This window comes from Papio anubis, chromosome 15, assembly GCF_008728515.1.
Source record: "Papio anubis isolate 15944 chromosome 15, Panubis1.0, whole genome shotgun sequence".
In the NCBI taxonomy this organism is placed as follows: Eukaryota; Metazoa; Chordata; class Mammalia; order Primates; family Cercopithecidae; genus Papio; species Papio anubis.
Genome location: NC_044990.1, coordinates 29,628,980 through 29,652,973, shown reverse-complemented (window position 1 = coordinate 29,652,973; position 23,994 = coordinate 29,628,980). Strand labels below are relative to the sequence as shown.

The following is a 23,994-nucleotide window of genomic DNA, read 5'->3' as shown; positions in this document are numbered from 1 at the left end:
TATGGAGTGGGTGGAAGGCAATCAAGCTAAGAGGATAGCCAGTCTAGGGGCTATTTTATACAGGGTGGTCAAGAGAATTCTCACTGAGTTGGTTACATTTGAAATGTGAGTAACAGGCCCTGTAGATATTTGAGAAAACTGTCAGGCAGAGGAAACACCTCTTTTTTTAGGTGTAGAAGCCCGAAGGCAGGAGGCACTTGGCATGTTGGAGAAACCCCATGAGGCCAGTGTGGCCAGAGTGGAGGGAGCCGGAAGGACATAGGGTCAGAGAGGTGGCAGGGACAGAGGTGGGGTGTCTCCTCTGTAGGCCATGGTCAGGCCTGGGTTGCATTGGGTTGCACTCTCAGTATGATGGAATCACGAAAGATTGGAGATTGAAGAATGGGAGATCTGACTTAAACAGGGCATCTGGTTGCTATGTGGAAGTTAGCATGAATGGGGGCCAAGGTGGAATCAGGGGCATGACTTACAAACAAGTGTTAAGGACAAGGTAGCTTCCCTGCCATACAAAGACGGGGAGCTACCACTTCACAGTGACCAGTCTCTGTCGGCCCTGTCCCCATGTCTCCTGTAGCTCAGGCTCTGCTTGGTCCACTTACTAGGGACCCTTTCTGTCCTCCCACAGCACTGGTTGCATCTTACTAGAAGCATTTGTTCACTTTTCTGTCTCCTTCATTCGACTGCGGGCTCCTTGGGGGCGAGGGCCTGGTCTGCTTGCCCCCTGTGATATGATTCTCCTAGTGTGACTAGCTTGCAGCGAGCACTCAGTAAACGTTTGCTGAGTGATGCTGAATGGGGAATGGTGTCTGGCTCCTTTTCCCACAAGCCACAGGCAGGTTTGATTCTCAAAGGGCCTCTGAATCCAGAATTCATGAACTTCTTAGTCTATCTCCTTGGTTCTCACTGATACCTGGTTTCTGTTGTAGGAGAATTTAAAAGCTGCACGATTCTTTTCAGCGATGTGGTGACATTTACTGACATCTGTGCTGCCTGTGAACCTATACACATAGTGAACATGCTGAACTCCATGTACTCCAAGTTTGACAGATTAACCAGTGTGCACGCAGTCTATAAAGCAAGCGTCTGTGCAGTGTGGGGTGTTACACAGTGTGCTCACGCAGGGCAAGTGCTTGATTCTAAGTCTTCCTTTGCCTCTGTCTTCACTGGTCTGGGGTTTGGTGTGGATGAGTGTGGGCTCAGAATAAGAGCTGAAAGGGAATGGGAAGTATTTTAGGAATTCTAGTTTTTAGGAATTCTTTTTACAATACTCAGTGCTAAGATGGCACTCTGGTGCCCTTGAAGGGCAAACACTGTTGCCCTAGAGCATCGTTCTCCTACTCCTAAATTCAGCAGAAAGTCGAATCCAAACAATGTGTTATCTCATATATAGCATCACATGACTACCCCAGGACCTTCCTCTTCTCTGGAATTTGTTTCCACCCAAAGCAGAAAGGCCTTTTGGCTCTTTTATGGTTGTTTCCTGAGTCCTTTTCCTTCTCACTTCCTCCCTCATGCTCCTCATACCCTTAGCAAAGAATCAATCACCAGCTTTAATATAGTCCCTTTGTCAATATATGCAAAATGAAAAAAAGCATAGTGACATGTTTAGTGCATGAAGGAAACCCTCTGAATACCTATTTTTTTTTTTCCTGACAGGTAGAAACAATAGGAGATGCATATATGGTGGTAGAAGGATTACCAGTGCCTACTGGAAGCCATGCTCAAAGAGTGGCTAATTTTGCCTTGGGGATGAGAATTTCTGCAAAGGAAGTGATGAATCCTGTTACTGGAGAACCCATCCAGGTAGAGGGCGACTGAGTACTTGGCTTAATGCCAAACATCTCACACACAAAAGTAAACTTCTGCTTATGTGCTTAGGTGATTACTGGGTAAGTTGCTGTCATTAAAATGGGTAATGTATCCTAGTCCTTTTCTTCGCTTGCATATGTTCCTAATAGAGATATTCCTAAGGCTACTATAGTCTCAACTTTTCTCGAATTTCAGAGGAGGCTGTAGTGCTCAAGGTTTTCCTACAATTGACTGTAAGCTTCCTTTGTCAGTAATTTAGGACAGTGCTGAGCAGTTCTTCCTATTTATCTAGCAGGGCTCAATCCATCTTAAAACCCAGCTCATTTATAATTCCTGCTTTTTTGTTCAAGCATTTCAACAAGTGGTTCAGGTTTACTGAGCAGCCAACTTTTCCTGCTTATGAAATTGTGTCTCCAACATGCCATCTGACAGGTTCAGAACTCAGACTGAGGTGTGAAGCTGCCTGCAGTCAGCAGGCCAGGCACCGTGATGCCATAAGATATTCACAATGGCTTTCCTTCCACCACGTGGCCACTAGCGAGACATCTGCTCGCCTTTCTCACAGAAAAGTATGTTTCCAAGTCTGGAAGTTTGTTCACACTCTAAAAGTTGAACAGTTTTGGAGATGAAAAATGAATGTCCTCCTCCGCTGGCTCAGCAGATCCTAATGCTCCTGGGATGGCTGAGAGTGGCGTCCGTCTGCCTTTGATTTCTAGATCCTTCTCTTGCTAATATCAGAAATTCAAAATAAATGAGTCAATTCAAAATAAAGCCAATTATAAGATGGACTATGATTTTTCCACATTATAACCTTTTTACAGGAGAGTCTGAAAATGTGCTGCACTTACTCTGACCAGTGCAGTGCAGCTCATGGCTACAGCATTGAGCAGTGCAGCTCATGGCTACAGCATTCACTGTAGTCTTCTAAGTAGAAGCTGGCCTTAGATAGTCACAAGAACAAGACAGCTGCCATAATGACTCATTGCAAACACCGTGTGCATCAGTGGAATAAAAATCCAATGTAATAAATAAAAAATCAGGATGGGAGGTAATGAGGGAAGAGATATAAGAACATTAGATAAGAGATAAATGTTTCAGTTAAGGGACCCTTGTATAAGTCACTGGTGAAAAAATAAAAATAAAAATGGAAAGTGTAGTGTGTGTGTGCGTGTGTGCGTACGTGCGCATGTGTGCGTGTGCGTGTGTGCGTGCGCATGTGTGCATGCACGTGTGTGCGTGTGTGAGTGTGTGTGTGCACATGTGTGTGTGTGCGCATGTGTGTATGAAAGGGGCATAGCACTAGAGATGAAAATAATGCTATACCAATAAGAATGAAATAGACAGTGAATTCTGGGAAACACTCAAGGTGGATTTACCAAGAAAAAAACAGGAAAAGATGTTAGCAATTCCAAGGTAAGAATATGGACATAATTAGGAGCATCATTAAATATCCACCAGAAAGAGCATATCATATGGGTTTATCCGAGGATGTAGGTGAAAGAACTGGAAACACTTTCTCTCTTAACAGAATTGTGCTGCCATTTCTACATTTTAAAAATTATTTTGCACTGAGATATCCTATTATTTTATTCATATAGCTTTAATATACATTTACTGAGATCTGTCCATGTATGAGACAGTATTACTAGGTGCCTTGAAGGGTTCAGAGAATCCTCTTTTTCTAGAGGAAGTTATAATTTTATTTCAAGGAGAAGAAAATCTAGCAAGTAAAAACAACAAGCAATCTGATTAGGATGTAGAAAGCTGCAAGAGACTGTTGCTCCCATGCTAGTAGTTTTTAATTTTTAATTTTTATTTTTATTCCCCACCAGAAAGCAAAGGAATCAAAGTAAACTAAATTCCAGGTAGTAACAAACTCTTTCAAAGAGAAGACCCTCATAATTGCATTCAATCCTGGCAGGGCAGCAGAAGAAGTAATCTTGCAGAGGTGAGGGTAGGGATAAGCCCGTCTAAATTTTAGTGGGTTTTTAATGGTCACAGGGCTGAAACAACAGGTTACAATGCCAGAGAGCAGCAGACACAGAGTCTGGACCCATCTACCAACTCTTCCTCATAGGCCAAGTGTGGCGGGTTAGTCAGCCAAAGACTAGGACAGGAGAGGAGAGCTGAGAGAACTCCCGAGTCCCTGAGGTGTTTGGGGCCTTTCCCAAATGCAAAACGGTGGCCCATTAAAGGCTAATGTTAGAGTAAGATAACCGAGAGAAATCCAACTGAAGTACTCTTCATCTTCACCAAGTACACTACAATGACCTTTTGAAGTCTGAGGGCAAGGAGGAATGGCAGAGAAAATTTTCCCAAAGTGCAGAGAGCCAGGGTGGGACTGAAGAGCAAAGAGACTTCTGAAAATCTCACTGTTGGACTGTACTGCAGAAGGAGATCTCCTACAACTCCAAAAGCTGGTGGATGGGCTGTACAGCACTCAAGGTCCTCAGAGCCTTGCTGGTACTCAGATTCTAAGTTCTGCTGTACTGAAAGTTCTGATTCAGCCTTCATAATATTTGAAACCTGTGGTGCATGGAATCTACCATTATTTCCAGAAAAGCCCTGACCCAACTCAAATATGGATTAGATTACTCCCCATTCCAGCAGCCTAATTCTGAAGGGATGTAACATTTTCTGGGGGATAAATGTTATCTACTTCAGTCTCTACTGTATTTTCACCCACAATATGGATCATTCAATTAAATAATAAAAAATATGAGATGCAAGAAGAATCAAGAAAATGGTAATATAATGGATAGCCAATAGAGAAAATAGTCAATAGAAGCAGGTCCAAAAATAGCCTAGATGTTGGAATTATCAGATAGAATTTTTAAAATAAGTCTGATAAATATTTTAAAGAGTCTAGAAGAGGCAAAACAAGTGTGAAGATATGGGAAATACATACATACTATCTATATTTACATCTATATCTATATCTAATAGAAAACTATGATCTCAGAAATCAGAAATAAGGAATTAATTTTATGGGCTTAACAAAGACTAGACACAATAGAGAAAAATATGAGGGAATTTGAAGACAGAGAAATAGAAGTCATCCAAACTGAAACTCAAAGAAGAAAACAGAGTGAAAAAGGGGAGCAAGACACTCTATATCTGTAGGACAATGTCAAATGGACTCCTATATACGTAACTGAAATGCTAGAATGAGAACAGAGTGAGAATGGGTAAGAAGAAATATTTCAAGAGATAATAGTTAAGAATTTTTCAACATGAAGGATATCAATGCACATATCCAAAGCTCAGCAAACCCAAGCAGAATAAATACAAAGACAACCACTTCTAGTTAAGTATACCAAAAACCCTACCCAGTGCACTAAGGCAAGAAGAATAAATATAAGACATTAAGTTTGGAAATGAATGAAGAAATAAAATTATCATTATTCACAGAACAAATAATGGTTCACCTAGAAAATCTTATACAAACTACAGGAAACTACAAGGTCTAATAAATGAGTTTAGCAAGGTCATAGCATAAATACAGGAAAATTATTTAAATTTTTATATGCTAAGGACAAAAAAATTGAAAAATGAAATAAAAAGAAAATAAAATTATTTAAATTTCTAGGAATAAATCTAACAACAGATATACATGACCTCTATGCTTAAAACTACAAGATATTGCTTAGGGAAATTAAAGACGACCTAATTAAATGGAGACATACACCATATTCATTGGAAAACTCAATATAGTTAAGCTGTCTGTTTTCCCCAAATTGATGTATCGATTCAGCAGAATACCAAACAAAATCCCTGCAAGCTTCTTAGAAAATAGTCATAGGTTAATTTAAAAATTTATATGGAAGTGTAAAGAACCTAGACTAACCCGAACAATCTTAGAAAATAACAAAATTGGAGGATGTACACAACTAATTTTAAGACTTATTCTAAAGCAACAGTAAAAAAATACAGAGTTAGATTGGGAGAAGAGCAGAAAAAGAGACCACTGGAGCAGCACAGAGTGTCCAGACATAGACTCATGTTTAGTCCATTGATTTTTGACCAAGTCATCAAACAATTGAGTGGGGAAGGCAACCTGTTTTTAAAAAAAGGATTCTGGTACCACTGAATATCATATGGAAAGAAAAAATGTACCTCACTTCTACCTCACCCCATATACAAAAAGATCTTTTGATATGTGTCACAAATCTAAACATAAAATCTAGAATCATAAAGCCTCTTGATGGAAATAAAGAATAGCATCATGACTTTGGCGCAAATGATTTTTTTTTTTTTTTTTTTTTTTTTTAGATAGGACACAGAAAGCACTCACCATGAAGGGGGAAAAAATGATAAATTTCGTTGTTACAGGCTGAATTGTGTCCTACCCAAAATTCTTATTTTGAAACTCTAGTACTCAGTACCTCAGAACATGATTGTCTTTGGAGCTAGGGCCCACTGAGTAAAATGAGGCCTTAAGAGTGAGCCCTCATGCAATGTGCCTGATGTCTGTATAAGAAGATGAAATTTGGATATAAAGAGACGCCAAGAATGCATGTGCACAGAGGAAGGACCATGTGAGGACACAGCAAAAAGGTAGACAATCTACAAGCCAAGCAGAGAGGCCTCAGGAGAAACCAACCCTGCTCACAGCTTGATCTTGGCCTTCCATGCTCCAGAATTGTGAGAAATAATTTCCATGGTTTAAGCTACACAATCTATGGTATTTTGCTATGGCAGCCTAAGCAGATGAATACATTCATCAAAATTAAAAAATTCTGCTTATTAAAGAAAATAAATACACAAACCCACAGACTGATAAAAATATTCGTAATACATACATATATGTATACAACTCATACACATTAACAATAAAAGACACACAGCTCAATTTTTATAACAGGCAAAAAATTGGACAGACTTTACCAAAGAAAATATGTGAACGGCCAATGTGTATGTGACAATGTGCTTAACATCATTAGTCACCAATTTAAAGCAAATTAAAACCACAGCGAGATATCATTTCACACCCTGGAGAAGACCAAATGATGGTGAAAATGGGAGCATCTGAAAGTGTTGCGTTGCTGATAGAAATGTAAAACAGGGCCGGGCGCGGTGGCTCAAGCCTGTAATCCCAGCACTTTGGGAGGCCGAGACGGGCGGATCACGAGGTCAGGAGATCGAGACCATCCTGACTAACACGGTGAAACCCCGTCTCTACTAAAAAATACAAAAAACTAGCTGGGCGAGGTGGCGGGCGCCTGTAGTCCCAGCTACTTGGGAGGCTGAGGCAGGAGAATGGCGTGAACCCGGGAGGCGGAGCTTCCAGTGAGCTGAGATCCGGCCACTGCACTCCAGCCTGGGCGACAGAGCGAGACTCCGTCTCAAAAAAAAAAAAAAAAAAAAAAAGAAATGTAAAACAGTAAAACAACTTTGGAGAATTGCTGGGTAGTTTTTTTGTTTGTTTTGTTAAAAAATAAAATTATGTATCTACCTTGTGACTCAGAAATTCCACTTCTAGGTATTTACTTAAGAGAAAGGAAAACGTGTCTACAAAAATATCTGTACAGAAATGCTTATAGCAGCCTTAATTTTAATAGATTCAAACTGAAAAATAATCTAAATGTTCATGAAAAGGAGACTGGATAATGAATGTGGTGTATTCTTACAATAGAATACTATTCAGTGATAAAAATAATGAACTACTGATATGTAAGACAATATAGATGAATCTCAAAACATTATGTTGAGTAAATGAAACCAGATAAAAAGCAGTTTATACTATATGATTGTACGTATGTGATGTTCTAGAACAGGCAAATCATTCTTTGGTAAAATAAACACAAAAGGCCGGTGCAGTGGCTCATGCCTATTTTCCCAGCACTTTGGGAAGATTAGGCAGGTGGATCACCTGAGTTCAGGAGTTCAAGACCAACCCGGCCAGCTGGCCAACATGGTGAAACCCCATCTGTAATAAAAATACAAAAATTAGTCGAACGTGGTGGCGGGCGCCTGTAATCTCAGCTACTCTGGAGGCTGAGGCAGGAGAATTGCTTGAACCCGGGAGGCGGAGTTTGCAGTGAGCTGAGATCGCGCCACTGCACTCCAGCCTGGGCAACAAGAGTGAAACTCCATCTCAAAAAAAAAAGAGAAAAAAGAAATGAGAATGTAGTCATCTCTGCTGAAGAAGATGGGGAGAGAGCTTAACTAGAAAGTGCACAAGATAATTTTGTGAGGTAATGGAACTAGTTTACATTTTATTTTGGCTGGTGGTTACAGGGATATAAGCACTTGTCAAAACTCAGGGAGCTAAACACTTTACTATCTGTTTTTTAAAAATTTTATGTAAATTATATATCAACTTACAAATAAAAGCAAGAGTATTAGATGGTCTCTTTTCAGTGATGCTCTCTCTGTACAGATCAGAGTGGGGATCCACACTGGACCAGTCTTAGCAGGTGTTGTAGGAGACAAGATGCCACAGTACTGCTTGTTTGGTGACACTGTGAACACAGCTTCTAGGATGGAAAGTCATGGGCTTCCCAACAAAGTGCACCTCAGCCCCACAGCCTACAGGTAGCCTTCCATTTATTCATGTCTTCCTTTGTCCCTCCCTCTTTCCAGAACTTATAGAGTGCCTAGCAGCCATGGGACGGGGTAGTGGAGGAAACTCGTGCTTTTTCTTCCATGTCTCAATGGCTTTCAGAAGATATTGTGGCAGACAATAAATTTTGTTGCGCTTCTAACTGTAACACAGTTTTTACTCTCAAGGAGCATGTAGTTTAGTTCAGAGAACAGCAAATTATTACCCCACAGACCAAATCTAGTCTGCTGCTCATTTTTGTAAATAAAGTTTTCTTGGAACACAGCCATGCGCTTTCATTTACATATTGTCTATGGCTGATGTCATGCTACAAAGGCAGAGTTGAATCACTGCAACAGAGACCATATGATGTACAAAGTCTAAAATATTTACTCTCTGGTCTTTTATATAAAAAGGGTGCGACCTTTGGTCTAGCAGAAGAAAAAAGAAAAGTTGCAGTTAATTATTTTTAAAGTGAGAGGAGTACAATGATAAATATGTGCATAAAACTACACAGTTTCTTGAGCACTTACAATAGGCCACATTCTATTCTAAATTCTTTCATATGTTAATTCATTTACAGTTGCAACAGCTCTGTGAAGATACATTATTATTATGTACATGAAAGAAAAGGCACAAAAAGGTTAATCATTTGCCTCAGGACCAGGTAGGCTAGGAAGGAGAATAGCCTACATGCAGCCCACGAAGTCAGGGTTCACAGTCCTCCCTTTAACTGCTGCACTCTTATCCCCAAGGGAGTCACAGAGGGTGCCATGAGAGCCCAGACAAGGGTGCTTGACCCAGTAATAAAAAAGGACTTCGGGAAGGAGATTCCTGAGCTGAATCTTGAAAAAGGAGTTCCAGAGTAAAATTTAGCCAAAATTGGGGTATTGGAAGTAAAAAGCAGGTACAGGCTCACATGTAGAAGAGGTGCAGAGAACTATAAACACCTGAGCTTTTCTGTATTGGAAAATATGAGACAGGAGTGATGAGAGCTGCACATGCCTTGCTGAAGGGCCCTATGCCATAGGTGAGGAAAAGCCCCCAAGGAGTGTGAGGTTGAAGACAGTGACAGGGTCAGGGTCCTATTTGACACTGACCATTCTAGAGACCCTGAAAGGACATATTTGAGGACCAAAAAATGAGATAGATGAGACCTGTGAGGAGTTTGATCTGAATCAGAACATTAGTGGTAGGAATATGGGGGAAAATAAAACCAGCTAAACTAGTTAGAAATGGGGGAGGAGAAGAAGGGAGGAGCCCAGGTCTCCATTCTGGGTGACTAGGGCTTGAATGGTGGCCCCGCCATCTGCAATGGGACAAATGAGAAGTATCCCAGATCACAGGGGCAGACAATGAGTTCAGGTTGGACACATTGGGTTCAAAGGAACTGTGGAACACTCAGCTAGAGGTACCACAAAATGAATGGATGAAGTTTGGAGTTGAGTTGTTCAAGATCCAGACTTGGAGTAAGCAACATATAGGTGGTAATTAAAGTCATGAGAGTTGATGGGATCAACCCAGGGAAGGATGCAGTATGCAAAGAACAGTGGGAAAAGAAAGGAATCCTGTGCAGAACCAACATTTAAGTGGCATAGAAGGAAGACGAGCCCAGGGAAGAGACCGGAGAACAAATAGTCAGAAAGGACCAGGAGAGTTCAGGGTGAGAAGCACTCTTGTGGATGACTGTAGGAAGGAGGAATTGAACAAAAGTGTCAATTGTAGTAATAAGGACGGAAAAATACTCACTAGAGGTTTTGGGGACATTCTCAAAAGTCTTTGTAGTAGAATGGTGGGATAGACATTGGGCTGAAGAATAAAAAGAAGAGAAAATTTTATGGGATTAAAGCAGGTGAGAGGCTGTTTGTTTGCTTCTGTTTAGGATGGAAGAGACATAAGCACACTGAAAAGCAGAAGGAGAAAGGCAAATGGAGTGGGAGCTGAAGATAAGGGTGGGGTGGCCAATGGAGCAAGGCCCAGAGGTGGTGGGAAGGGGGCATGTGCGAGGAGCCCCTGGACAAGAAAGATACCTCATCCTCAGAGATTGGGGGACAGGATGGTGTGGTCATGGGGTGAGAAGTCACAGGCTCTCACTTGTAATTAATGTAATTTTCTAGATGAATCAGGGCATAAAGTAGGAGGCACAGCCACCAGCATAAAAGTGAGGGGAGCAGATGCCAAATGGAGGCACATGAGGAGTGTGGTGAAGGTCTGAACTCTCTACCAACCTGGCCAAGGACAAGGGAAGGCTCGATGGACTGCCGAGGCAGGTGGTCATGAATTTGAATCCTCGTTGGTTTGAGTGGTTCTTTGGCTTTTCTCCAACATCACTTGGTGGCCAGTAAATAAATAAACAGGAAAACATTTTGTAATTACTCTGTAGCTCTGTCTCTTTTCATGGTCCCTACCCTATAGTCCTCCTCTTCAGTTCCTCTGCAGACAGAAATTATGGTGGAGAAAGCTTGGGTAGTTAGGATGAGCATAGTAGCAAGCGTGGGGTATATGGTGCACTTGGGGAAGATGGAAAGAAGAGTACTGATACCCAAGAGCCTTACGTGGCAGAACCATGAAAGGTGGTGTCCACACGGGCACTGACAGCATGGTGTGTAGCAACGTGAGAGATGCCCAGATGAGGGGTGAGCTGGAGGGAGGAAAATTGGTGGCAGGGTTTGGGAGGGTTCTGGTGGGTCCCTGTGCTCTCTTTTGGCCTGTGGCATCCTGTTCAGAATATCTCATCCTCACTTTCCCCACGGCCTCTGTCCCATTTTAGCAGGCTGATGTCTGGGATCCTCCCTCCTCTGCTGTTGTGTGTCCTGTGTCCTGGACTTTTCCTCTTGAGTAGCCCTTTGCATTGTAGCCAACTCTTGAGTTACAGACCCACAATCTTTGATGTCTGATGCATTTTTTTTTTTCTCTGTGCAGTGCCTTAAAAAATCAAGGGTTTGAAATCATTGAGAGGGGTGAAATCGAAGTGAAAGGTAAAGGGAAAATGACCACATACTTTTTGATCCAGAACTTGAATGCCACAGAGGACGAGATCATGGGGAGATCTAAAACCCCACTTGATCACAAGGGTAAGCAAAAAAGAGAAGCTTTGCCATTAGTGTTGAGTAGTTTTTCCACCAACCACCTCAGATATGTTTAGTATCTGCAGGGTCAACACAGATGGTGTCCCTGCCCACCACCAAGCTCCGAGACTCAGTTCAACCATCTTGCCCTGAACACTCTTCTCTTGTATCCTGGTTATGATGATGTTCTTTGAGCTGGGCTGATAAATCCAGCTGAAGAGTTCTACATACATTTGTCTTAAGGTTCTTCTCTGGGCGTTTCCCATGCAGCTCTCTGGTAGCTGGGGAATGATTTGTGAGTGCGTCCTCTGCTCCCCAGCCTCAGAGGCTCCAGCACAGGCTGGAACATTTTGCCTTTCACATTTTGTTCTAGCTTCCAAAACTGGGATGAGGGACAACATTTGTGACTCACCCAGCTCCAGGAATGACAAGAGGGTGGCAGTTTAGGGTAAAACAACCCAGTGCTAAGCTGGACCAGGAATTACTGTGTGGCTCATGGTACCCCCAAAAAGAAGCTGGAATCCAATGGCGAGGTCTCCATCAGCTGCAAGGCTGATCAATCCCACACACTCAGGGTCCCTTAGCTACAGCCTGGCTAAGACGGAAGTGCTGACCTGAAGGGGAAACCCGGTAGCAGGAGGCAAGCCTTTCTGAACCTCCAAGAAGGGAATGAATTCCTTCTGACATGAACTAATCTGTAGCCACTCCAGAGGCCCACAAGGGGAATCTCAAAGTCCAGAGATTCCTTATTTACACAGCTATTATATGCAGTATGTCTCTCTGGGACATGTGGATTATGATGACTATTTTTTAAAGTGGGACTATCCCAAAGAAAAGATGGATTATTTGAAGAATGTTTAAAATTGTTGTCATAATGCTTTCATTCTAGTATCAGCTCACCTTAGTATCCCTGTGAGTTATAGTTGGTTTAGGTCACATTTTACTGCTGTAGACACTGAGATACAAAAATCTAAACAAAAAACAAGAAATAACTTTGACAATAAGGACCAGGAGCAGTCCTCGCTAGAGCTTTTAGCCCCAGAATTTCCAGGCTCTGGGCACCTCATCCACTGATATCTCCTGCTCCCTCTCACCCACCATCATGCCAGCCCCACAGTACAGAGGGTTTCTAGAGAGAAGTCAAACGAACTTTCCCCCCTTTTCTCTTCTTCGTTGTCAAGAAACGGACAAAGTAAAGTGGGGAGAGGGCATCATGCCACGTGATCATTGGAGAGGGGAAGGCAGGGCTGGAGGCTTTGCCACAGGACAGGGCAGATGGGTCTCAGCTGTGCCTGGCTCTAACCCCACACTGCTCTCTCCCACTCGTCTGCTGAGGGTTCCCACACTTCTTAGAGAAACAGTATTCTGGAGCAAGGTCTGAGTCAGTAGAATCAAACCCGCTTTCAGTTCTGAGCTAGGGAAAAGCAACCCCGAGTAGAAAGTGAGGAAGGGTGCCTTAACCGGGAGCCCTCAGAATGGAGCCTGAGAAAGAGGAGGGAGGGTGGGTGTGAAAGGACGGCAGGAGATAGCAGCCCCCATCCCCCGAGGCCCCAGTCAGTGTCTCTGCAAATTAAGAACAAGGACCCCTTTGTGGGCTATGGGGTCGACAGCCCCCAGACATGGCTTATCGTAGAGGAAAACCCTCTGTGTGGGCTGAGGTCAGTCCTCACCCTGAAACCCTTGGCCGGGTGCCTCTATGTAGAGAAAACTGCACAAACATATATGTGGTCCCAGGAAGGAAGGATCCCAACCCTTTTCTTTTCATGCTTCTGTGCATTTCCCAGTCCCCGCTCCCTTTCCCCAGCAGCCTTGGATTTCCTGCTGTGAGCCTCAGCCCCCAGGCTCTGGGGGAGGGTGAGTCTGTCTCTCCTTGCCTGCCTTCATCTGCCCTGAGTGCAGCACAGGGGGGGCTCCAGCAGGAAGGCCAGGCACTCTCAGGGGAGACCTCATGCAGATACTGCTTCCTAAGGAACCCCATTAACTTCCGGGGGCCAGGGTGTTTTCTCCCAGTGACCACTGACAGCTCCATGAGGCAAGATAGAGCCTCTCAAAGACAGTGAGGGGGAGGGGCATGGAAGCACTATTATGTTCACTGATACTCTTTTCACATGGATCTATTCCCTCAGATTATCTCCCACGGGACACACACTATGGTTTGGGGGGTGGTTACTTAGGGAGGAGCAGGAGTGAGGGCTCTTCAGTGATTCTAAGGTGCAGTCAGCATTAAGAACTATGTCTTAGACCAAAGCAATGCAGAAGAAAGGGCCCTACAGGGTCTTTCTTGTGCCCCACTCCACCCTAGCACAGAGAGACCCAGAAGGTGAAAGGAACAAGAAAGGGTAATGTCCAGGAGAGCTCTTCCTCAAATGAGCGTCCTCTCGTCCACTTTGTTCTCAGACAGTGCATTTCCTCGTTCTAGGCAATGAGTACGTGAAACATGTTAAATGTCCTTCAGCCTCCCCAGCACGACATCCAACAGCTGGAACTTCCATCCAGTCCTTCACATGATGGGCACCTGTGGGAAACCTGCCAGGGGCAACCGATGTTCAGAGGCATCCAAAAAAAGTCTCCCACTTCGGCCGCCATGAAGCCCACTCATGCAAGCATCCTCACTTTTCCTTCCTCTCACGGTTTCTTTGCAGAAGCAAGTGCTCAGGGAAATCAAGACAGGAGAACTGTCATGAGCTATGCCGACAGTCAGCAGCTGATCCCCGACAGAGACACAGCAGACGCAGACGGTGAGTACAGCAGGCCTGGTCTAAAATACTTCCAGCCCTGCGTTGCTCCTAAAGACAATCGGACACTTCAGAGGTCACTTCGTGGGCAGTGAGAAAGAGCTGGGAAGGGATAGCACAGCTGGTGTTTGGGGTTCTGGGGCAGGATGCTACTGACTTGCTTGCTGTATTTTGAATAAACCGTTGTTTTGAGCACCCCCATCCCAGGTGTCCCAAGGGATCTCATTCTGGCCGGGCCTTCTATACTCGCTTCCAAAAGAATCTCTAACAGCAGAAAAACGTATTACTTTCTGTGCATCCACCAAATGTGTATCCACCAAAGTTTCTCTGGACAGCGTGGCCCTCAGTAGCTTGCCTTGTCTTACTAAGGAGAGCTGAGACTTCCTCTTCCTGCACTATCTGGTGCTTTACAGAGACCTCAGGGCATTGACACTTCCACAGAGTAGCCCAGTTACCCTCTTCTCCACTTTGTCCTGAGGGTCGTAGGGACAGGAGGGTTTGCTTAATTCATGCTTATCTGGATGGCCTTGGCAGTCATTCAGCTCCCTCAGAGCCAGAGCCATTCTCAGGACTGACAAGGCTTGGTTTTGAGTATGGAGCCACAAAGAAGTAATGAAGAACCAGGGATGGGTGGACAACATGAACCCCTGTAGCAGCAGCTCCCCCATCCCTTTCTAGAACCCCCGTGCTAGGTGATCCATGTGGAGTTAAGTGAGGCTCGGCCACAGTATATGTTTGTTAGAGGGGATCACATCTCATGCATTTTCTAAAAACTATCTCTAGTCACTGAGGCAATTTCTTAAGACAAATAAACTAATCCATGTGATGAGTTAGAATAGCTTAATAATCCATATAAAAAGTCCAGCTCTCATTATCTTTACTAGACAATATCTCTAAAGTTGAGTGTTGCTTGAGTCCTTGGTGTTGGCACTGCCCTGATGGCTGAAGGCTTCCCTCTAGCTTCATCCTAGAACCTGAGGTTGAGGGAATGAATAGCAGCCTTCTGTTCATTTCAGGTGAGAGGAGACAGAGCAAAGCTTCTGTCACTCTGATCCTGGGGTCAGATGGACGTTTGAATTCTGGGACATGAGAAGCTCAAAGCAAAGTTTTTGCCTTTGCCTGGAGGCATTTCCCTCCCGTCCCCACTCCTCTCCTTCCTGGAGTTGCATGTTTCTGGCAGTGCCCAAAACCCTGAATAGTTGTCCAACCTATTACAGGATAGAATTATAACACTCATAGATCCATTTGATAGCGTTCCTTGGAAAACTGTTGCTGCTGCAGGAATGGACTAAGCATCTAGTCACTGTCTAGGGATCCGCAATGCTCACTGAACTAAACACGTGAGGTCCCTGCCTTTGGGCAGCTTGTGGTTTAGTAGAGGGAGACAATTAACATGTAACTAAACAAATAAGATCATTCGGGTAGTGATGAATGTTAAGAAAAAAAATATAAAACTGATAGAGGGCCAGTGAAGCCTTCTGAGAGGGAGCAGCATTTCAGCTGAGACTTGGATGAAGGAAGAACCCCCATGTGGCTACCTGGATAGGGGCTTCCAGGCAGCACTGTGCCCAGGGCAGAAACAGCCTTGGCAAGTTCACAGAAGACAAGACGACCAGTGTGCCTGGGAAGGGCTGCAAGAGGAAGGGAGCCATGGGGATGAAATCAGACAGGTGCATGGGCGCCTGGGACAGTCTTGGCCTTGAGACCGCTTATTGACGTGCAAAAAAGCATGAGCACGAAATAAGGGGTAGGTGAGGAGGTGCTGGAGCTCCCTGGGGACCTTCAGAGGGGGAATGGCTCTGCCATTTGAATTCCTAAATGGCAGTTCCATAAACAGCTCAGAAGGGAAGGTCTTAAAACTCTTTATGCTCCAGGAAGATGAGTACATTCATTTTTCAAACTTCTGCTGGGTGGGAGATGGGGAGGTCCCGCCACAGGGACCAACAGAGCTGGATGTCTTGCTTAGAGGTGAGAGACAAAAATTTCACAGCACCTCTTCTAACTGTGGCTTTCCTGGACGGAAAGCAACACTGACAACTAGAGAAGGAAAAAATTGAGGCCACCTCAGATTTGAGGGGAAACTTGAGGGGTGAACTGGCATTTTTTGGGCAACTACTTTGTGCCAGGCATTTTACCCACATTATCTTATTTACACAACAGTTATATAAGGTCCCACAACTAGTAAGTGGAAGAAATAGCATTTGATCTTCATTTCAGACTTGTTTGTCTTGGGCAGATCACGTCCCTGTGAGTTAGTTTTGAGCATCAGACCAAGACAATTCCATAGTTTCCCTAAGTGGCAGCCATTGCACTTGAACTGCTTGGGTTGACAATGGCCCAGCCATTTGTCTCGCAGATCCTCCGGGCCCCATCTGAACAGATCTCTGATTGTTCGCTGTGATTAGCAGGTGTTTTAATGAGGAAGCACTCCCACACTGTGGGTGCATGACAGACTGGTGTGCACCAGAATGCCATTGGACCCAAAGCTACCTACACCCAGATGTATTGAACCAGAAACTGCTCTTTCACAATGTGCCCCAGTAATTTGAGTTTGAGTTTACCACCGACATGGGTTTCTTCCTTATCTCTGACAGTTGGCAGCAGACATAGAATTTAGCAATGGAGGACTCATGCCACCTGCTCATGGGCCCCTGCCTCTTCACTGTGGTTCGGGTCCTGGTTCTCATGGGTTTTCAGGTCCAGGTAGGTCTCCTATATCATGCTTAGCTCTGAAGTCAGTGAAGGCTGCCAGAGGGTCACTGTGGGAGCCCCCACCCTCGCCACTACCCCTGGGCCATCCTGCTCAGTCCCTGTGTGGGCATCATGATGGGGAAGCATCTCCATCAGTAGCCATGACCTGTCAGGACTCCTCAGAGACCAGCCTGCTTCCCAGGCTCCAGGCAGCTGGGCAGACATTCAAGACTTGCTTCATTCCTCGTCTCTGCCACCAACCTCATCAGGTGGTCACCTGGCTGCCAAACAGGATAGCTCTCCAGTTGCACATCCTTCCATCTGACTTGGCTCTCTCGGGTGGGAAACAGGCACTCCTGGCCTCCTCTCCCCGGAGAGGACCGTGGATCCTGACAAAATATCTTAGAGTCTTGGTAGCTTGTGCAGCTGCAGTGCACCTAGACTTCTCTCTGCTGGCCAGCTGAGGCCTGGGCCTCACCGTCTCTCGACCCTCTTTAAAAAGGGGGCCACATGGAATCCCTGCAAGGCCCAGCCACCTTCTGCCAGGGCAGTAGGGAGCGCTCAGCGGGACCCAGGCCTGCAGGCTGCACGAAGGACCTCATTTGCACTTCAATAACGTGCCTTTCTTTCACTTAACTATGTATCTTGGTGTTAGATGTGTCAGTGGAGAGACTCCCCAGTGCAATTAAACGGGAGTATTGAGCCGGAGAGAAATCAGTGTGTGTTGACTCAGATATTTAAGCAACCACCTTTCAGTATTGACTCAGAAATTGGCCTTCCAGCTGTCCCTGCTGGCAGACTCTTCTGGCATCTCGTCAGGCCTCTGTTAATGTGTTTTTCAAATTTCAACTTGCTTCGACTTGTCTCCTAACTGATCCTCCTGATGATGATAATAATGGTTTCCAGGCTGACCTGCAACATAGCACTTAGGCAAGTAGCCCAGGCCGCTCTCTGGAGGCGGCCCCTTCCTTATACATCACAGTCCGAGGGCGGCTGCTTACTGGGTTCGTGGCAGGTTAAGTCAGCTTGGGGGACTTCTCAAGCACCTCCTAATTGTTCCTCTGGAGAACTTGAGTGGTGAGGGTCTCTCTCGTGATGGGGTTAGGCTTTAGTGGTCTGCTGCTGGAGGGGGGCGGGTTGCTGATTCCCTCCAAATTTTACTCACTCTTCCAAACAGGAAGAACTTTCCCACCATTTGCAGTCCCCCTGATGAGTAATTATTGGATGGGTTTGTGGTCACTTAATTGCCAGGGCCCTTGCCCCTTGCTTTACAGAGACGTGACTATACGAGCACCTTTCCCAGACGTGGCCAATTAGCGGGGGCCCAGCTGGTTTGGAGCCAGGCTTCCAAGGAAGGCTGAGTCCCTGTTCTCAGCTCCGAGGCCTTTCTGCAGCCTCTCTCAGGCCTTCCTAAGTGCGGCTGTCAAACTTTGCTGACCTTTCCCCCTTGGGGCTAATGAGTATCACAGCTATTTTTAACCTTGGGTTTTCTAGAAGCTGAGCCGTTAACCTAGCTCCTACAGAAGGAGGATCCTGGGAGGTATAAGTGAACTCTTCACACACAAGGAGGTGACTAATGGAGGAACATAGGATTTTCAGTGTCAGGGCTAGCCTTGAAGTTTTGCATTGACACCCTTGATAACATCGACCAGATGTCAAATCAGAGCTGGTCAGCACAGGCAGCATGGGTGGGAGGGCAACCAGATCATCTGTGGAACAACCCATTGACAGGATAGATGGCTGAGCCTCACCTGAGAGGGATTTGGCAGGTCTGCAGTAGGGCTGTGACTGGTTTGTTAACCAACTTTATGGGAGATTCTAATGAGCCAACTGGCTTGGGGATCACCATTGTGATGGAAAGAGCATTAGACTGAAATCAGAATTCCAGGTCCTGGCACTGAGTGACCTGTGTGTTACTATGGGCAAGTCCTCTTCAAGCCATTTTTCTTATCCTGAATGCAAGGGTAATGGAGGGCCTTCTTCACAGGGTTGCTTTGAGAAATAGATGAGATACTATGTAGCATCTGAAAACAGCAGAGCATCAGGTGTGCGGACTGCTGAGTCACTTGCGCATTTGTTCGCTTAACAAATATATGGGTCTTAACACACAACTGTAAGAGGTACTGCAGAGGTGTTTTTTGTTTGTTTGTTTGTTTGCTTTTTGTTTTTTAAAGTACGATCTGTTGCCTGCAAAGAGCTTCAGATAAATGGGACAGAGGAATCCACATGGGAAGTCAGGATCTCAGCCTTGTGCAGGGCGCTTGTGCACAAGTGATGCTGAAACACACACTGGGATTTGGAAAACCTCTTAGACAAGGTGCATGCAACAGCAGAAATGAGAATAGGCAAGGATCTGCTCTGGTCTCTGGAAAATGTGGGGACTTCTGGAAGCTGGGAATTTATTTCCTGCACAGCATGGCCTCTTTTGCCCATGGATAGAAAGAGGCAAGCAGGTAGGGTGATCCCAGAACAGCCACCCCTCCCCTCATCCTGGAAATGCCATTGCACTCTTTGTATCACTAGGGAAGAAGTCTACACTCACTGGTAGAGTTTCCCCTAAAATTTCATTTTTGAAATTTGTGTCTCTTTTCTCTGTTCACATTTCCCCTGTCCTTCCTCTGGGATGACGGTGAATGCTGGGAAAACTGAGATGGAAGCAAGCGGGAGGGGTACAGAGCTCTGTACAAGTGGAGACCACACTGAGCAAAGGCCAGTCCAGGGTGAGGAGAGAGGTGGGACGGTGGCACAGGCCCTGTGCTGTCAAGGACCAGGATTGGGTGAAGCCATGGGTGGGGTGAAGCCATGGTGGTGCAGGGCCCTGGAGACAACTGAGCGTCTGATTTCAGGCTCAGGCCAAACCTTCCACCACAGTCATGGAGAATCAGTGTTGAAACCAAGATGTGGTCTTCCATATCTTATTCTGTTTAGAAGGTTAGAAACAGATGCAGAAATGCTATGAAGGGATTATCTTAATGGAAAATGCAAGAATCCTTCTTGTAACCCCATGTCATATCGTGTATGACTCATAGAGCCTGCCTGTGATAACAGGTGATGATCCACATCCCACCTCTATTCCCCAAGGCAACAGCATTGCCTCACATTCCATGTTGCTATCGCTGCAGCCACTACCACCCCCAACTCCCCAGCCTCCAAGTTTGTGTTTGACAATCTCACGTGATAGGTGTTTTCCAAATGGGAAGATTTCTTCTGCAACCATTCTTTTCATTTAATCTGTTATGGATCTATATTGAGATAGATTTCTGTGCTGATTTTAATACTGAGCTATGTGATTTGTCCAATTAAAGACTATTTGTTTATTTGTGTTATAGAAGAAATATTTAATTTTTAATAAGTATGGATAAACCAAAAGAAGAAAACAAAAGCACTTATAATTACATCACCCAGAGAGACTACTATTAAAATATGGGTCATATCTTCCCTGACTTGTGTATGGGAGGTTGTGTGTATGTGTATACATACATGTTTTTTCTTACAAAAATGGAATTGTCATGCATATACTGTTTTATAATCTGGAAGGTCATGAATTTCTTTCCTTTGAACATTTAAATACACATCAATACTGAGGAGAAAAATTTTAAAAAGATATAATGTGCTTCACATGGTACCCTTATTTCCCATGTGACTTGTGCTATTGCATACCCCCAAACCACTTTTACATTGTACCAAATGAAAATCCCAATTATCTTATACTACCCACATCTACAACACATCTTTGGTACCCTTGATGTTCCATGAGTCCTGAAGTTTCCTCTAAAATTTCCAAGAATGACTAAACTTGTTCAAGTTAGCTTTGGTGTTTAGAGTATCCCAGGTGTCTAGATGTCAGCAACCCATGGAAGATGTACCTTGTAAGTTCTATTAATGGGAAAATGTAATTAACCAGAAGGCTACATTTCCCAGCTGTGCACAACAGTGAGCATTAACTATAACAAAATGATGGTGCTCATAGGCAGTCCTTGGGGGTTGTGAGCAATGGTCTTGTGGGAGCGAAAGATGATGGATGAGAATTTGTCTCAAGTAAACAAAATTCTTCCACCATCTGGGCTGTGGAACTGAATTGGAGTAGAATGTCAAACATATATGTGTGAAAATTCCAAGACAGCCTTGCGGTTCTGTGCTGACCAAGTCTTGTTTGAATTGTCAGAGGTGTCAACTCAAATTGATGGAGTCAGGTTTGGCTTGTCCAGCTTTCACTGTACTGTGTCAGTTCATTTTCTTAGCACAATCCTAGCTGATTGTCCTATCTGTTGTCTGTTCACTCTTTAGGGAGAGAAAAGGGGAAGAGGAAAATGAATTTAAAGGAAATAGGAGTAGAAATGGAGGAGATGGAAGATCCAGTTAAGATACAAGTGAGAAAAATGAAAAATGGACAGGCTAGAAGAGAGAAAAATGTGCTATGAGGCAGGAGAGATGAATCAACGCTAAAAAGCGACATTTCTGAGAAGAGAAATTGCAAGGGGGAAAAATTAAAGAGTGTTGAATAAAGAGGAGACCAAGAGATCTGTAAAATATTATTTCCTAGTGTTCAGCTTACTTCCAAAATACCTTATGAGAGGTTAGGCCAGAAAATAGATTATTCCTCTTGGTTACAAAGAAATCATGGTGCTCTCAGGAAGCAAGAGCAGATCATGAACATAGCCTGACAGCTGCTGGGTACAGGGAATGGTTTCCTTTATCGTATTTCCACTCATTTTAGCAATTCCAGCCCTTTCCAGCTCAGTTTTCAGTTTTTACTAGAGTAACCTCCACTTTTCATACAATTACAAAGATACAAAACAAATAAGTTCTGGGATCACAACACTTTTGTGGAGATTCTTTTCTCTCAAAGATTCTTATAACATTTCTTTGAGTTGAGGGGGAGACAGATCTGTTGAGTGGTGTTGTTTTACATCTGGAGAAACTGGGGCACAGAGGAGTATTGAGGGGGAGTTCAGCTGCCCTTTGTAGTACTGATGGGTGGTGATGGATGTGGAGGCAGATGACCAAGTCTTCTCAATAGAAAAAAATTACACTTCCATCTGTAATCAACTCATTTTTTCTCTGTTTGCTACGATGACAAAACAAAATGGAACCCAAATTTCACAAATACACTATCCTTATCATTTAACCTGCATGTTCCCATTTTTGAAAATCTTAGTTCTAATTATAATAGTTTTTACATCTCAAAAATACAATACTGCAGTAAACTCCATAATTCAAAATGAGATAAGGGTATTGGGAATAACAAAATTAGTAGAGAATCAGCAAAAAGCAAAAACAAAACACTCTGTATCTGAGTAAGTAACAATTTCCAAAGAGCATAAAATACTGCTGAATATAATTCAGTTGTGTGTGTGTGTGTGTGTGTGTGTGTGTGTGTGTGTGTCAGAGAGAGACAGAGAATACGTAATAGCAATCAAATGAATCTATAGCTAATGACATCTGTACTTAGCTAACTCTGGTTGGGCCACACCCTATAAGATGTCACAATTGAGAGTTTCATGAACCTTGATTCCTTTTCGGATTGGCCCCAATCTATGCATAAGCTAAACGCTTCCTGTAAATCATTGCTGGAAATTGCCTCAGTGACATGGCCCTACATGTTCCAGGAACCCCCCTTTCTCTGCTCCAGGGCCCTCTCTCCAATTTTCACCTCATTCTGGGCCTGAGACTGAGATGAGACTGGGGAGAGGTCTGGTGCCCCAAATTTTCCACATGTACGTCATCACTGACATTCCTCAACGAGCAGTGCATTAGCGAATGGGGCCTGTTTCAGTCTCATCGTTTGTGCTCTTAGGATCTTAAAACAAAACTGATCACTAATCCAGGTTCAGGAAGAAGTCTGAGGTGCTAACAGCCTCTAATAGTGAAAAAAAGTCATCCATTATTTTGGGAAGATAAGGCCGAAGACAGGAGCCCCTCTTGATTTCCCACTTTCTATAACACTAGATATACATGAGCCTCAGACCTAACACATGCGACTTTCTGAACTTGAATGTCTCTGTGACAATGATTTATATTTTTAAAAAGGAAATGAGAATGATATATGACTTTAAAATCTTAGACGCTGCCCTTCCAAATGAAACTGCAGGGAACATGGGAGGAGATAGATTCAGTGTCCTCCACCCAGCCTCCATCCCATTCCTTCTCTGATCCCACTCTCTCTCTCTTGCCTTGGTTCACAGTCCCGGAGGCAGTTTTTCTCCAGGGCCTTCTCCCAGGGTTCCCTCCCATGCTTAGAAATACTAATTGGCATCTTTGAGTTTGTGCTTTGTGGGGCATTGTGTGAATCACTTGGTGTAAATCATCTAGTTTAATGATCATAACAGCCCTGGGAGGTAGGTGTTATTTCCCCATTTTTCAGATGAGGAAAACTGAGGCCCAGAGAGCTTCAGTAACTCATCCAGGGTTACAGGGCAAGTAGTGGCAACCCTGGCTCTGACCTTCAGCCTCCGTGTCTGCTGCTCAGAACTCACAGACAGTCACAGGCCAGAAGACAAGGAGGCTTGGTGCTATTGTGTGACTTATGTAGAAGCAAAGATTTGGGCATGACCAAAAAGATGGCACAGGGCCGTTCAAAGAAATCATAGAGCCACAAGGCAGTGGTCTGTCTGGGCTGTTTGGCCTTGGCTGTGAAGACTTCTTCCTGTCCAGGGTCACGCTGAGTAGAAAAGGAGGCACATAGTGTCCACACATGTTCCCCGGGGTCTGGCCCAGACAGACAGTCTGAGGCTCGATCACTTGCTCACCCCTCTGTGTTCTTTCAGCTCCTGATGAAACCATCCCTATGGGGAGTGCAGGGGCAGATGGGGACTCCATGGAGGCAGCCGACCTGCGACAGCCTTCAGTTCCGACAAAGACACATCACCTTGCAAATGACACTCTGCCGTCTGGTTTCTGTGTTTTGTTGTAACAGGTTAAATGAACCCCTGGGCTTAATTTTCCCCCTACTTAGTTCTGTGGCAGCAAAGAAAAGTGACTTCTTTTCATTTCTCAGCTCAAAACTTCTTAAGCTGTGTCTCTTCCTCATCACCCCTTTGAGAATAAAAGTCTAGAAATGAAACACAATCCCGACAAGTTTGGAAAATGTGCTTTTATAGTCTTAGTTCAAAGCCAACTCTAAACTTTGAGATTTTGGGTCAAATTT

General features: G+C 44.2%; 1 protein-coding gene across 1 annotated transcript in view; it reads left to right on the top strand.

Annotated features, from left to right (window-relative positions):
• LOC101006944 (guanylate cyclase soluble subunit beta-2-like) overlaps window positions 1-16,656 on the top strand; it is a 36,063-nt gene extending 19,407 nt beyond the window's left edge. The window contains 5 exon segments of the mRNA XM_031655856.1: window positions 927-1,075; window positions 1,657-1,803; window positions 8,192-8,346; window positions 11,276-11,427; window positions 11,508-16,656. Of these exon segments, the coding sequence (XP_031511716.1) occupies window positions 927-1,075; window positions 1,657-1,803; window positions 8,192-8,346; window positions 11,276-11,427; window positions 11,508-11,602 (698 nt within the window). The 3' untranslated portion in view covers window positions 11,603-16,656.
• Window positions 16,657-23,994: the final 7,338 nt, after the last annotated feature.